This window comes from Dendropsophus ebraccatus, chromosome 2 (assembly GCF_027789765.1).
Source record: "Dendropsophus ebraccatus isolate aDenEbr1 chromosome 2, aDenEbr1.pat, whole genome shotgun sequence".
Taxonomy (NCBI): domain Eukaryota; kingdom Metazoa; phylum Chordata; class Amphibia; order Anura; family Hylidae; genus Dendropsophus; species Dendropsophus ebraccatus.
The window spans coordinates 106075643-106091522 of NC_091455.1; the positions used below are offsets into that span (position 1 = coordinate 106075643).

At 40.7% G+C, this 15880-nt stretch overlaps 1 protein-coding gene across 2 annotated transcripts in view; it reads left to right on the forward strand.

Moving 5' to 3' along the window:
* DROSHA (drosha ribonuclease III) overlaps positions 1 to 15880 on the forward strand; it is a 214898-nt gene that overhangs the window by 155906 nt on the left and 43112 nt on the right. For both annotated transcript variants that reach the window (XM_069958135.1, XM_069958134.1), the window contains exons 22-24: positions 11571 to 11673; positions 12518 to 12588; positions 15597 to 15641. In XM_069958135.1, coding sequence (XP_069814236.1) covers positions 11571 to 11673; positions 12518 to 12588; positions 15597 to 15641 — 219 coding nt within the window. The remainder of the gene's footprint in view (positions 1 to 11570; positions 11674 to 12517; positions 12589 to 15596; positions 15642 to 15880) is intronic.

Genomic DNA, 15880 nt, shown 5'->3' on the forward strand with positions numbered 1-15880 from the left:
AAACTGATCAATTATCAGCGCTGTGTTGATCATTCAGGAAGAGAAGATAGGTGTGACAGTATTGGTGCAGTTACATCATTATATCTGTAGTAGTTAAGCAGGAGACGGTCCGAGAACTTTAAAGAGAATCAATCATGGGCGAAAATTTTAAAAAAAAAATTCAATAATTAGATTAAAATTGTTATTTTCTTAATATTTGTAATTAGGATTAATTACTTTTATGGCCGCGTTTTTGCAATATACACATTTTCTTTTCCTGTCTCAAAAGAGCCGGCGCGCGTCAGGAAGCTCCCGGCATGCCGAGCGGCGGGAAGGGCTCCCATGAGCCTTTGCCACCGCTCTGTAAATACACAGTGATCCCGCGCTATACAGCGCAAGATCGCCGTGTATGTCTATCCTAACTGGGCCTATTAGTCTGTCCCTGAAGATACAGACTGCCTGTGATTACGTCACAGTGGTGCGTTCCAGCGCTGGAACGCAAGGGACGTAATCAAGATGGCGCCCGACTTTACTGCACTGCTACAGAGGACTGGGTAAAGTATAAGATACAGACTGCACAGGCAGTCTGTATCTTCAGAAATAAACTTCATGAAGATACAGACTGCCCGTGCAGTCTGTATCTTATACTTTACCCACTCCTCTGTGTGGGATTAGGTAAAAGCATAAGATACAGACTGCACAGGCAGTCTGTATCTTCAGGAATAGACTTAGGGAGAGAGAATCTTTTATTATAGGGACAGTTAATATCAGGTGATTGGTTCTCTTTAAGGGAAACAAGTCTAGGCAAGTATTTTTTTCATTTTACTGACAGAATTTCATTTGGGGTGGTCATTAAACTGTGTGGTGCACACAAAGAGACATGCTACTGATTGTGGTGGTACTGTTGGGGCATAATATTGTTTGTGTGAGCGTACTGGTGGAACATTATACTGTGTATGTGAAATATGGGGGTGCTATGAAGGTATACTAATGTATGGGGGCACAAAGGAGGCATTATACTGTGTAGCAGTCATAAAGGGGAATTATACTGAGTAGACGCTATAAGGGGGCATAATACTATGTGTGGAAGCCAAAAGGTGGCTAAATACAGTGTATGGGCCAAAAGAGGGCATAATATTGTATGTGTGGGCTATTAAAATGCATCATACTTGGGCCATAAACAGGTGTAATACAGTGTGAGGGTCATAAGGAGCTGGGCATATAAAATAAATTAAAGGAAGTCCAGCCAAAATTATTTTTTAATATGTTATTACTTATGGAACGTTAGACAAATTCCTAAAGCATTAATTATGGGAAATGCACATATATGGCTATTTCCCTTAATTTAGTAGATCAGGCAGGGTTCAGCTTCCCTAAATAACTGTGACGTCATGAATCAGTTGTACTTCCTATGGAGTGTCCAACAGGGGGCACACTATATGTACAAGTCTATGGCACTGTATTGTCTAGGGAAGTGTATGTAATGTAGTGTAATGCACACTATGCTCTATTGATTTAATACATTTATGGAATACTTTGGGGAGCAAGGACACTTGGTCCCCAAATGGTGGGTACCAAGCAGGGAGGGAGAGAGGTGCCTGTGCATCTAACTACCTCCCCTCCTCCCTCCCTGCTGTGGGACAGATACACACTACTAATCCTCCCATCATGTGCTCATAGTATGAGCAGATGATGGGGGAGTAGTACCAGGGCCATCACCAGCACCCGCCGCCACCACTGCACAGCCGTTCACATCCCCTGCCGACTCATTCCCTGATGTCACCCCCGGCAGCTCGGATTTCACACTGCGAGTTTGCAGCGAAAAAAAAAACACAAGAATAGAGATGTGCCATAATAGAGATGTGTACGGACCATATTACTTCAGAAATAAAGTCTGCATTATTTAAAATAAACGTTCTTAAAAAAATTTCCCTATTCTGACTCCTAACACTTTTTTATCTTTTAGCCTGCATGGCTGTGCGGTGATCTGTAGTTTTATTTAGTAGCACGTTTTTATGTGGTACTAAATTTGGTGGTTTCTCCGCTTGCACCATTTACCATGCGTGATCAGGAAGGTGATAATCTTATAATATGCACAATAACACTTCAGCTATCAGGGCGATGATGGAGACTGTAGTCATGTAACACACACTTCAGCTATCAGGGATGATGGGGGTTGTAGTCATGTAACACTGTAACGCCTGAAGTAGTGGATCCACTGAGCCGACACCAGCGATGGCACTAAACCGCACCAGGGAGCGGAGTCTAAGGGGCCAGGCTTGCTGCGGCAGGCGACCCCCAGGTCGCTACCCCTGGTTTGGTTGCTAGTGACAGCAGGCGAGGCGAGGCAGGAGCAGTAGGCAGGAGATGGTGCTGGCAGAGGTCTGTAGGCGTAACCGCAGGTGACAGGCTGAACACAGGAGCAATAGTGTGACAGAGGAGCAGGAACCAGGAACAAGGACTAGGGACCAGGTAGCGGACAGGAATCAGGAACAAGGACTAGGGAGCTGGGCCAAACGCTATGGGAAGCATGTAGAGGCTCCAACACCTGGAAGGGGGCAGGGCTGGAACTTATAGGGGAGTGATTAACATACAAGCCAATTAGGAGCGCACTGCCCCTTTAAATCTGAGACAGCCGGCGCGCACGTCCCCGTCTCCTAGGGCACAGCGACGGGCAGGAGCGCGGTGAGGTGAGGCGCCCCCCGGGGCCGAAGCAGCGCCGGGTCCCTGCATATGGACACCAGCTGCTGCAGAAGTGGGAGAGAGGGTGCGGCGGCGGTCCAGAGCACGGGACGCCGCCGTGGCCCTAACAAACACACACTTAAGCTATCAGGGATCAAGGGGATTGTAGTCATGTAACACACACTTCAGCTATCAGGGCGATGGTGGGGTTTGTAGTCATGTAACACACTTCAGTTATCAGGGATGAAGGGGGTTGTAGTCATGTAACACACACTTCAGCTATCAGGGATGATGGGGGTTGTAGTCATGTAACACACTTCAGCTATCAGGGATGATGGGAACTTGTAGTCATGTAACACACACTTCAGCTATCAGGGTGATGGTGGGGGTTGTCATCATGTAACACACTTCAACTATCAGGGATGATGGGGGCTGTAGTCATGTAACATACATCAGCTATCAGGGATGATGGGGGTTGTAGTCATGTAACACACTGTAGCTATCAGGGATGATGGGAACTTGTAGTCATGTAACACACACTTCAGCTATCAGGGTGATGGTGAGGGTTGTAGTCATGTAACACACTTCAGCTATCAGGGATTATGGGGGTTGTAGTCATGTAACACACACTTCAGCTATCAGGGATGATGGGGGTTGTAGTCATGTTACACACTTCAGCTATCAGGGATGATAAAAACTTGTAGTCATGTAACACATACTTCAGCTATCAGGGTGATGATGGGGGTTGTAGTCATGTTACACAATTCAGCTATCAGGGATGATGGGAGTTGTAGTCATGTAGCACACACTTCAGTAATCAGGGATGGTGGGGGTTGTAGTCATGTAACACACTTCAGCTATCAGGGATGATGGGGGTTGTAGTCATGTAACACACACTCCAGCTATCAGGGATCAAGAGGGTTGTAGTCATGTAACACACACTTCAGCTATCAGGGATGATGGGGGTTGTAGTCATGTAACATACTTCAGCTATCGGGGATGATGGGAACTGTAGTCATGTAACACACTTCAGCTATCGGGGATGATGGGAACTGTAGTCATGTAACACACTTCAGCTATCAGGGATAATGGGGGCTGTAGTCATGTAACACTTCAGCTATCAGGGATGATGGGGGTTGTAGTCATGTAACACACACTTCAGCTATCAGGGATGATGGGGGTTGTAGTCATGTAACATACTTCAGCTATCGGGGATGATGGGAACTGTAGTCATGTAACACACTTCAGCTATCAGGGATAATGGGGGCTGTAGTCATGTAACACTTCAGCTATCAGGGATAATGGGGGCTGTAGTCATGTAACACTTCAGCTATCAGGGATGATGGGTGCTGTAATCATGTAACACACTTCAGCTATCAGGGATGATGGGGACTGTAATCATGTAACACACTTCAGCTATCAGAGATGATGGTGGTTGTAGTCATGTAACACACTTCAGCTATCAGGGATGATGGGGGTGTAGTCATTTAACATACTTCAGCTATCAGGGATGATGGGGGCTGTAGTCATGTAACACACTTCAGCTATCAGGGATGTTGGGAATTTGTAGTCATGTAACACACACCAGCTATCAGGGATGATGAGGGTTGTAGTTGCACTATTCCAGCTGGATTCGGGCGGCAGAGTAATGTGCAGGCTACAGCCCCCCTCCCCCTTCACAGTTGCAGCTATGCCGACCTTTTGCTCACCCCCCACATTGCTGATGCCGGCCCAAGACTGTCCCGACGGCCCCCACCTCACAGCCATCCACCTCCTGTCAGATCTCCTCCTCGCCTCCCCCACCTCCAGCCTTCTCTCCCGGACCGTGCAGCTCTCAGCCGCTCTCTTTCCTCTCCTGCCGCAGACGCTGCTCTGTAATACTATACTGACCCAGGACCCCGCGTACACCTCGACTCTTGTCAGATACTCACCGGGCCCAGCTCTGTCTCATGCCTGGTGCCTGTGGAGGGGGGAAGCTCATGCTGCTCCTCATTTTATTTTATAAGACCTCAGCACTTTCGCAGCTGCCAAGCCCCGCAGTGGCACACACGTGTCCCCGGGTCGGCGGTGTCCCCCGCGGCGATGTGAGAGGCAGGAGTGGCCGGCGGCAGCTGCTTGTTGCGCGGAAGATCAGGGTCCCAGGTCTGTGTTCGCAGGGGTGGCACAGAAAGAACATGACAGGCGCTCAGGTAGCCGCCTGTAATCTTCTCCGCACTATACTCTGTTAAACTACGCTATTTTGTAGTTTAACAAAGTATCGATACCAGGAAATCCTGGTACCGAACCGTTTTTTTGCCCTGAAAATCGATAGTAGTATCGATTTTTCGGTGCATCGTGCATCCCTACAAGGAGGTAATGTATGCTAATGTATGCTTTGGGCTGTGGGGTTAAAGGGGCCGAGTTACATACTCGCAACGGAATGAAAATTCTGCTCCGGGTATGTAACCCAATTGAGCTTCCCACTACATGGATTGACAGCGGATTTTGCTGCAAACTTGCAGTGTGAAATCTGCTTTGCATCCGGTAGGTGTGAAGGCACCCTTAAGGCTGCTCGTTAACTAAATCTACACCTGATGAAGGCGGGAATGCCGGTTTCAGGGCCGCCAGATTCACAAAAAGGCATGGCTGGGGAAAAGTGGGTGGAGCCCAATTACAATCTTCCATAGTATTTAATTATCGTTAATTAGCTCTACTTTGTCACAAATTGTGCATTTTGCTGTAAAACAGTGCAATTTTGGGCGTGATTTTGGCAAAATAGGGCTAATCAACACTAATTAAATGCTATATGTGAACATAGCCTTATGCTGCGTTTACACAAAACGATAATTGGCCCGATCGTACGATTAACGATATCGGAGTAATGATTTTTTTTTTTTCATAACGATCAGCGTTTAGACGGTACGATATATCATACGGAAAATTCGTTTTGCAATCGCTTAAGCCTATCTCACACATCGGTTAAATCGGCGAACGACTGTTCACACGGAACGATCTGCGAATTTTTTTGCAAACGATCAACGACGATTTGAGAACATGTTCAGAGATCACAATTAACGATTTCTCACTCGTCGTTTGATCGTTCGCTGCGTTTACATGTACGATTATTGTTCGAATTTGATTGTTATCGCGCAAATTAGCACGATAATCGTTACGTGTAAACGCAGCATTAGCCCAAACCCTTATTTGCATTTAATGTCACTAAATTATAAGTTTGGTTAATTAGCTAATTAAATGCTATGTGTGAACATAGCCTAAAATAAATCATTTAGTAATCTCGGTTAAATGTTCAGTTTTGATTTAGGTCATATTTAACCCTGCCTTGAGTCCAAAAGAAATTATGTGGCAGGCCATGAATTGAACAGTTCATGCCCCAAATCTTACAAATGTTTCTGAATTATTTTTTTCTTCAAAAAAAAAAAAAAAGCAGGGAAAACCTTTAGTTAAAGCTATTGATGAAGATGATGGAACCAGTTGTTTTTTGTGGTTTTCCCATCTTAGCAAGTTAAATATATAGAATATGTTGTTTCTGTTCTGATAGATGGGTCCACCAGTGATCATAAGAACAAAGGGACTGAGAGAGACTCCACTAAGATTTTCCTTTAAGACCAAGAGATTTCTGCAGTTAACTTACGATCCCTGAGGTCCACAATGGTCTGTATAGGGGGAATAAAATCAGAAATAATTCCAAAATACCTTGTACCAGTATGGTTTATAGCATGGCGATTAAAAAGTAATTATTACGTTTTATGGACTACGTTGAAAGGTGATCTGGGGACATAAACAGAATTTAGCAGCCAGCAATGACAAAAATATTGCACAACAGGAGAAATTACCAAGAGACACAAAGCTGTAGACAACACAATTACATTACCTTCAAAAATGGAACTCCGTTGCCTAGCATGTTATCACTAAAATGTGAAACTGTGAAACAAATTAGCACCTTAAAAAAGCTGTGTCACGGAAGGATATTTACGAAGCTTAGTTAAAGTTATAAATGAATTTCCTTTTAATAAGATATTAATATCTGATGATGGTTTATTTGATACATGATGGCTTCTAGCTGTCATTAAAGGCTTGCACATAAATGCTTGTAACGGTTGTGCATGGATGCTTGTAATGTAGATAATGTCTTTTTAAACTTGACGGGTTTTACATTTTATAACTGTTTAATTTTTTTCTAAAAAAAACATTTGGCTAGTAGGTGTTTATAGTCTTTTTCTAGAAGTCTAGAGATGTCACTGCAATGCTACTAGGGAGGCAATTAAAAGGGTTGTCCAGCTAAACGTTTTTTTTCTTTCAAATCAGCTGGTGTCGGAAAGTTATATTAATTTGTAACTTCTATTTAAAAAGCTCAAGTCTTCCCATACTTATAAGCTACTATATATCCTGCAGGAAGTGTTGTTTTATTTACATTTAGACACAGTGCTCTCTGCTGACGCCTCTGTCCATGTCAGGAATTGTCCAGAGGAACCGTTTTTTCACAGGACAACCCTTTTAAATTGGAACACTTACATTACACTTACATAAAAGCCTCTGTTATCACCATACTCAGTCTCCACCACTTCCTAGTGCTGGGGTTGGCACAGGACACTACCACTCAGCCAGTCACTGGCCACAACAGTGTTCAGCCTAAGACAGTGATTGGGTAAGCGGGAGTAGGAGGCAGCAGAGAATGGGTGCCAGGATAAGGAGACTGCTGGGAGCTAGATAGGTAAGTACAGTTTTTTTTTTATTTTCATCATGCAGCTTGGGCATATTTAATGTATAAAAACTGCATCAGACAGCCCCTTTGAGGATGTTTAGTGTGTGAAGAGCCTTCCATGTTTCTTAACAAGGTGCCTAAAGATTGCCTACACTATATATTAAGTACCGTCCTTAAGCAGTTCCCTATGTAGAATAGATAAAGCTTTCTTCCAAAAAGGTTCCTTCTTTACCAATTTGAATATCCCAAATATCGGGGAGGTCTGTAGAATCTTATTTTCCTTTAGACTTTCTCTTGCATATTTCAAATGAAATTAAAGGGAATCTTTCTCTTTGTCCAAATCCCTATTCTAACTCCAGTTCTTCCCAACATCGTATTTTGCCATCCTTAAAAATATCAATAATATATTTTACTCCCTTTTCCTCCAGAATAGATTTGTTGGGAAACCGTCCTAATTCAATTAAACTTTGATTGTACCACAATGGAGTACACTCAAAAGATCCGGTCCGAATCACACTCACATTCAACAATTTCCAACTTTTGTTCAGTGACACTGCTGTTGGGAAACCACCCAGATCCCCTTGTCTCAATTGCCCTGCTTTCAGCACCTCAACTAAGGGCCCTATTCCACGGGCCGATTATCGTTCGCATATTCATTAACGATAAATGATCCAAACAACCACTATTGCGAAAGACCTGAAATCATTCACCCATTTACATGGAACGATAATCGTTACTTATGATCGTTCTTGTGGTCGTCTTGTCGTCGCTATTGCGTTCGTCACTACTGCGAACGACATCTTATTCAATGCAAATGAATTTCGAACGAGCAACGATAAAAATAGGTCCAGGTCTTATTAAATTATTATTTCTCGTTCGGTTGTTAATCATTAACTGCTATTCAAACAAACGATTATTGTTTAGATTCGAACGATTCAGCGATAATCTGAACGATAATCGTCCCGTGAAATAGGGCCCTAAGTCTACACGATTTCCATTGCACCTATCCAACAAATACTGCAAAAACTCCTCCTCTTTCCAATGCAAGATATAACTAAATTGAGCTGCAAGAAAGTACAATTTAACAGCTGGTACTGCCCGGCCCTCTGCCTCTTTACTTTTCATTAAATAATCCAACTTAATGCGCACTTTCTTCCTCCCCCATATCAGATTTTTAAATAACACCCTAATCTTTCTATAATATCTTTCCTCAACCCAAATCGGTGATACAAAAAAAGAGTAGTTTTGGAAAAAATACTGACTTAATTAAGCAGATCTTTTCCGCTCTAGATAGGGGTAGCTCATTTCATCACTTGGACTTATTTTCTAACTCTTTCAACACAGGTTCCAAATTATTAAGTAACAACTCTGAAATTCTACCAGATATATTCACGCCGAGGTACTTAAAACTATCCTCATCCTTGATTATTTTTAGCTTAAGGGTTTTACTGATATTTACATCACCCAACAGCAACAACACAGATTTTTCCCAGTTAATACTGAGCCCAGAAAATCTACCAAATTTTTGTATTTTCTCAATAATATATTCTATATGTTTATCTGGATCAACTACAAACAAAAGGAGGTCGTCAGCTTACAAAACTATTTTGTCCTCTCTCCCCCATGCTCCAAAGCCACAAATCCCTGCATCCTCTCTGATAGAACAAGCGAAGGGGTTCTATTGCCAGTGCAAAGAGCAGGGGGAGAGAGGACAACCTTGCCTCGCGAAAGAAAAAGGATGGAAGAGCTAGGGATTATATCAGAAAGACAATGGGAAAAAAATGTATGGGAATATTGGGAAGGTAGGGATAAGAGCAGGGTATTAAATAGTCCAATTTAATATACTCTACCGTTTACATTATATTCCTGGTCGGCTAAAACAATCATGGAATATGAGAGGTTGTATTATAAGGCGAATAATATTAGGCAAAAAACCAAGTGGGGTAATATGAATACAATAACCTAAGGGAAGCTGTTTTAGCAGTCCAGAAATATGATATGCTGCTTCTGGATTGATTGGCTTGCCGATCAGTCCCTTGGGGTAGGGTTGGGTGGGTAGGGGGGAGTTGTAGAAGGGATTTTATTTACACCACGGAAGAGAGGGTGATTGATTAAAATGTAAGGTAAAAATCTCTCTCGTTGTTTTTGGTTGTAAATGGCTACTGCCAACTTAAAGAACCAAAAGTAGGGGTCAAGGGAGGAAGAGGGAAGAAAGATTATTTTTTTTTAGGTGTGTGTATTTATATGTATGGGTGTGGTGTATGTATGTATATCTATATATTCTTTTTTTTTTCTTTTTTATTATAATTTTTATTCATTTATTTATTATTTACTTATTTTATTCAGTTTTTCTTCCCCCCCCCCCCTTTCTCTGTGAGTAGAAATGAAAAGAGTTAATTGCTGAATCTGAGTATAAGTTGTTAGAAAATGAGTAAATTAAAGACTTGGATAACACCAGAGGTATGAGTGAATAAAAGAGGATTAAGGATTGGGAGGGACATTTTAGATGTTTTCTCCCAGTTGGTGTCAAGGTATGAGAGACTAATTACTACTTATACCGGTTCTCCTAACCCCTACTCTTTGGGTGGGCAGAGGGAAGAACTGAGGAATAAATGTGGTAAGGGGTAGGGGCTATAAGGGGGGCGATGGGTGTGATATATGCACATTAGTTCCCCTTTCAGCCGACCCTAATAATCAAAAATTTTGCACTGTGCTCTGGTTCTCTAAGTAAATATGGGGGTGCAAATTAAGGCACCATGAATTACCCTGCAACTATCATAACTTAGGTGAAACAATTGGAAGTTGTCTCTTCCCCCTATATAAATATTTTATTTATTTATTTATTTATTTTTCTCCTTCTGGATAAACTCCTTTTTTTTCTCTTCTTTTCCTATAAATTTAATAATTTATATTATTATTATTATTATTATTATTATTATTATTATTATTATTATCATTGTTGTTGTTGTTGTTGTTGTTTTTCTTATTATTTATGATAACAAAAGTAATAATGTATGTGTATATATGGCTGTATGTGTGTGTGTATGTATGTATGTGTATATATATATATATATATATATATATATATATATATATATATATATGCAAAAAAGGGGTCCGTGGAGCCTCAGTTACGAGTCTCAAAACACGGGAATAGCCAGATATCCCTCTCTCCAGAGAAGGAAGCCCATTTCCAAGGGGTGCCTCCTAGTGGGGAGACCACCAAACCACCCTGATACGTAGTCCCTCAGGTCCTCACTCTGTTGCGAGCTTTGGGACCTAAACAGTGATTGTTGTGTTTTGTTGGTCTATTTATCATTGCCCCAGTAGCCAGAATCCTGCTCCACACTGACGAGGGGCAAATACCCCGAAACTGCAGTCTGCGGATGGATGCCTAGCCTTGGTAACCCTTGTCTTATGTCGTTATACTCGCCACAGAGTTAGACTTTGACTTACAGGGGCCACCCTGGTGTTTCCCTATTTAGGTCCCAAAGCTCGCAACAGAGTGAGGACCTGAGGGACTACGTATCAGGGTGGTTTGGTGCTCTCCCCACTAGGAGGCACCCCTTGGCAATGGGCTTCCTTCTCTGGAGAGAGGGATATCTGGCTATTCCCGTGTTTTGAGACTCGTAACTGAGGCTCCACGGACCCCTTTTTTGCATATTCAAATTTTGTATGGGACAATCAATGGAGACTTGTAAATGAGTACTCCATTGGAATTTTTCACTGTTCTCCCTGAGTTCAGTGATTGTTGTGTTTTGTTGGTATGTATATATGTGTGTATATATATATATATATATATATATATATATATATATATATATATATATATATATATATACAGTATATATATATATATATATATATATATATATTTATATTATTATTATTATTATTATTATTATTATTATTATTATATAATAATAATAATTTTTTTTTTTGATGGGGTTTAAGAAAGAGGAAAGGATTTTTTTCCCCTTTTCTTTCTATTTGTATTTTATATATTAATGAAAAAGAAGTGGTTCTCCAGGTTGGTGTCAGCTACAAAATTAAATTAAAGAAATATGTATATAAATTAAGGAGAAATTTTGATAATGTATTTCATTTTTTTTTTCTTTGTGTTGATTAAACAAAAATTCAAAAATAATTTTGTGACAGTCTTTAATATGCCTATGGTTTCTCACCTTGATCTCATGTTTTACTATAGAAGCTGGAATTGGATCGTTTCATGCTGTACGCACATGGACCAGACCTGTGTAGAGAGTCAGATCTGCGGCATGCCATGGCAAACTGCTTTGAAGCATTAATGGGTAATTATTGTAAAGTTTACATTTTCTCATTGTCATGCTAACACACATACTGATTTTTTCTTCCTTACCTTTCCTGTTGGTTCGAGATGAACGGTGCAAAGCAACTGAACTTGGGGGGGGGGGGGGGAGGATTATTTTACTCTACTGTTTTTTAATGTCACTTTGTGCAACTCCTCTTTGGAAATCTCAAGAAACAGGAGAAGTACACAGTTATATTGCCATTATCTGTACCCCTCCCTTTAGCTGCTGGAGCAACCAGTAACATGACGTTTATGCAATCCCCTAATATTTTCTCGGAAGATTAGCAGAGGTGAAGCATCACTTTACTGACATGAGTCAAAGAACATGTAGTGTTTCTTACACTGAAGGTGTTTGGTGGTTGTTTTTTCACAATATTCAAATGGCTCTAGTACATAGCACTATTGTGCATGACACTAATATTACCTGGAATGTTTCCAGGCCAATACCAACAAGTCAGAGGCCTTCTGCTAGTCCGATTTTTTTACCTCTATGTAGGATGTGTTGTTGCTCCACTCAGTTGAGAACTTATTAACCATCCGTATAACCAGTGATAAGAGAATGTTAATGTGTAGTTTGGAAGTCTCCTACTATAAAGGTATACCTTTGAAAGGAAATCCCACGCCAGCCTTAGGAGTGTACGGTTAATAGCTCAGTGATAATTATTGCAAGTTTCATGTTTGCCTTACAGATAATGTCAATATATGTGACAAAAAGAAAACCTCCTAAAACGCAATGTGGAAATGCATTCTATCTCCTCATCAGTGTAAATGAAATTGGAATAACTTTTTATTATATTTGATCATGCACTTCAATCTGTACACAGGTGCAGTGTATTTGGAGGGTGGCCTTGAAGAAGCAAAGCAGCTATTTGGGAGAGTTCTCTTTTTTGATCAGGTAAATTGTTATGATTTTTGTATGGTTTAGGTAAGGTGTATCATTTAAATTTAGCACAATAGAATGAAGAAGGTAGTATTATAATCGATTTATGTTAATAAGCATAAAGCAATCTAAGTGTCTAAGTGCCAGAAGAGTTCATGAAATTGACATATTGGTTTGTGGTATTGAATTGCAGGTTCTGTGAATAGCCAGGCTTTCCCTTTCAAAGATACCATAAACAATTAAGAATTGAGGGTGTCAACTTAAAGTGTCACTGTCGTGAAATTTTTTTTTTCAGAAATCAATAGTCCAGGCGATTTTAAGAAACTTTGTAATTGGGTTTATTATCCGAAAAATGCATTTTTATCATGAAAAAGCAGTTTGAAGCTCTCCCCCCTGTCTTCATTGTTCTCCTATGGAGAGAGCTAAAGAAAAGACCAAAACAGGACAACAAAGAGTTAATCTACAAATCCCTCACGGGATATCTCCTGTGACAGTCACCAGTGACCTGTCTGAGCTCGGATTATAGCTGTCATCCAGCTCCGTGCCTGTAATCCTCTGTTATCTGCTTTCTGCTGCCGGCTAACTCCCTCCTTCCTCCTCCCCCCTCCCCTCTCCCTAGAGCAGACAGGGTACGGCTCCTGCAACAAGTCACAATTTTCAGATTTGGATCAGAGTGGATGAAAAAGAGGAAGGAGGGGGGACCTGGGAAAAGGCTTTTTACATGCAGATAATGGCAGATTTGGCTAATAAACCCAATTACAAAGTTTCTTAAAATCGCCTGGACTATTGATTTCTGCAAAAAAAAAAAAAAAAAAATACGACAGTGACTCTTTAAAGATCACCTGGAATATTGGTACAGAATGTAGCCCTTCTGAAACTGAACCAGACATAGAAGCAAGGACCATGGGTCATTTTCCTTTATACCTATCCTTTATAGAAACAAATAACTAGCATTCTGGGGAAGATAATCAAAAACAATCTAATTATTAAACCGAACAGTCTGAGAACGTCCCAGCTTATGAACAGTGACTCATGTTGTTTGAAAGTCTAGTGCATCATTAGAATGTCTAGTCTAAATGGGATTATATGGCAAAGTTTTATGCCATAAATCTCTGTTAAAAAGTGACACATTTTTGGGTACAATTAAGCCATGCCCGCATTTCAAAGAGCCATGTCACCATATGAAATATGCAGTGACAGAAGCTTTTTGGAGATTATACCTTGGAAGATCAGTAGGACAATTTCACTGCCTGTCTTATGATTGCTCCAACTAATTGAAAACTGGGGTCAGACTTAAAGTGGTTTTATTTACAGACAAAACATACCACGCATTTCTTAAGGAGGCTCCTCCTTTCTTCACGTCCACTTTTTCAGACGTCTCTGCCAGCAGTACAATGTCTGTTTTGTCTGTAAATATTTATTATTTTAAGTCCAGCCCTGTCATCCATTCTTCAAACAGCCATAGACAGGCTGCAGGACTGCACCATCTTTCCACGGATTTTCATCTCTCCAGAAGGCTCCTGTTGTTGCATCTTCACAGATCACAGTCTGGGCATCAGTAGCAGCTGTACTTGCAGTATTGTTCAGCACCTACAGTTTTGTGTTTGTAGTGCAACATATCTAGATAAGCGTAACACTGAACAATAGCACTTTATAAGAAGAAAGATGAGGGCACTGATCAGATTCGTGATCTCTTCTTTATTTAAGCGTACATTAAAAACTTACAGACATCTAAGTCACCACTTGGAACTTTGCAGAAAATTTTGGTTTTAATATGGTTTTAAATGTTGGTTTTGTAACGCCTACTCACACACGTCACGGAGTGAAGTCTTCTTGACCCCGAACATGTGAGAGAGGCGGTATCAGTAGAAGTGCGCATGCTCGCGAAACAGCTGTAATCACCCTGCTTCGTCAGTGCTTGGCGTCTACTATGTGGCCCTGGATGTCCGTAAGTTTTTAATGCACGCTTAAATAAGGAAGAGATCACGAATCTGGTGAGTGCCCTCATCTTTCTTCTTATAAAGTGGATTTGTATGCTTCCTGTATTTTCCTGAGTGAGCACCAACCAGTGATCCTAGATAAAATTTATACTAAGTCTAACAACTCCGAAAAACAAAAAAAAGCTCCTAAGCCGGAATCAGCAGCAGTGATGGTAACTGTGTACTTTTTCTTAAAACTGAACAATAGCACCTTTGTGTGGTCCAAGTGCTATCTACACATTTTGCTGGTGCCCTGTGTTCCATCTTTTTTTTTTCTATTTATTTTCCCCATGGAGCATGGCTCAATAGTGTCTAAAACACATTGAAAAATAAGCTGGTGTTTTGGGGCACTTTGCACCAGATTATTAGTCAATGTGCTTTTAATTATCCCCTCCACTGTATGATTTTTAGCACTGTTTTTTCACCTACTCCATGTATGAATGTTGCATCATTAAAAGAATAAGTAACCAATGGGGCTCTCTGTGCATGTTTGGTTTGCCAAAACCATCTTATTGCAAGCAATTTATTTTCTCCCTAATTTCCAGAATAATGAATGTATCACTTTCATCATGTTTAAAATGTCAAGTTTTCCTCATAAATACACAGTGCTAGCTTTCCATGCCATCTGATAATTACATGTATATTTTCCTCTTTAGAAAAGAATAGCATTGTAATCCCGTAGAAGCATTTGTCAGGCTCTGCGTCTTCTAATACATCATGTTTAAGTACAGTTTGCAATACCCCATGGTGTCTGCTAATTTTATGTTGTTTTTTTTTTCCCTGTCCCTAATTATTATCCCCGGGTTTATTTGCGGAAGTTCTCCTTTTCTCCACTGTAAGCCTTATTTAGTTGGAGCTGGAGGCAATGTCAGTTGTGTATAAGCTTTTTATTTTCAAATTAATTTGCAGGCAGTATTGGATTTTCTATGAGCCGAGTCAGCATCTAAAATAGTTGCGTATTTCAAGTAATGACATTTTATTTAGTGCTGTGGAATTTGCTAAATGATTGCCTAGAGCATTAATGACATTTTTCACCATCTCCAGGACCTGCGGGACGTGTGGCTTAATTATCCACTACACCCACTTCAAGTAAGCAAACTCTCTCCTCATTGTAATATATATAGTAGTGTTTATTGCCTTTTATTTATTTGCTGGTTCTCTTTGATTCCTTCCTGTGACACTCATGATACCAGTGTTGGATTTATTAACAAGCTGTGTGCTGTATACATATATATATCATCCTCTGAAGTGTGTAAACCGAACAACTGGAATTAGCTCTGCCTCCAACAAACATGAGCCAATTTCTTTTCTGTCCCGCGAGAACATTT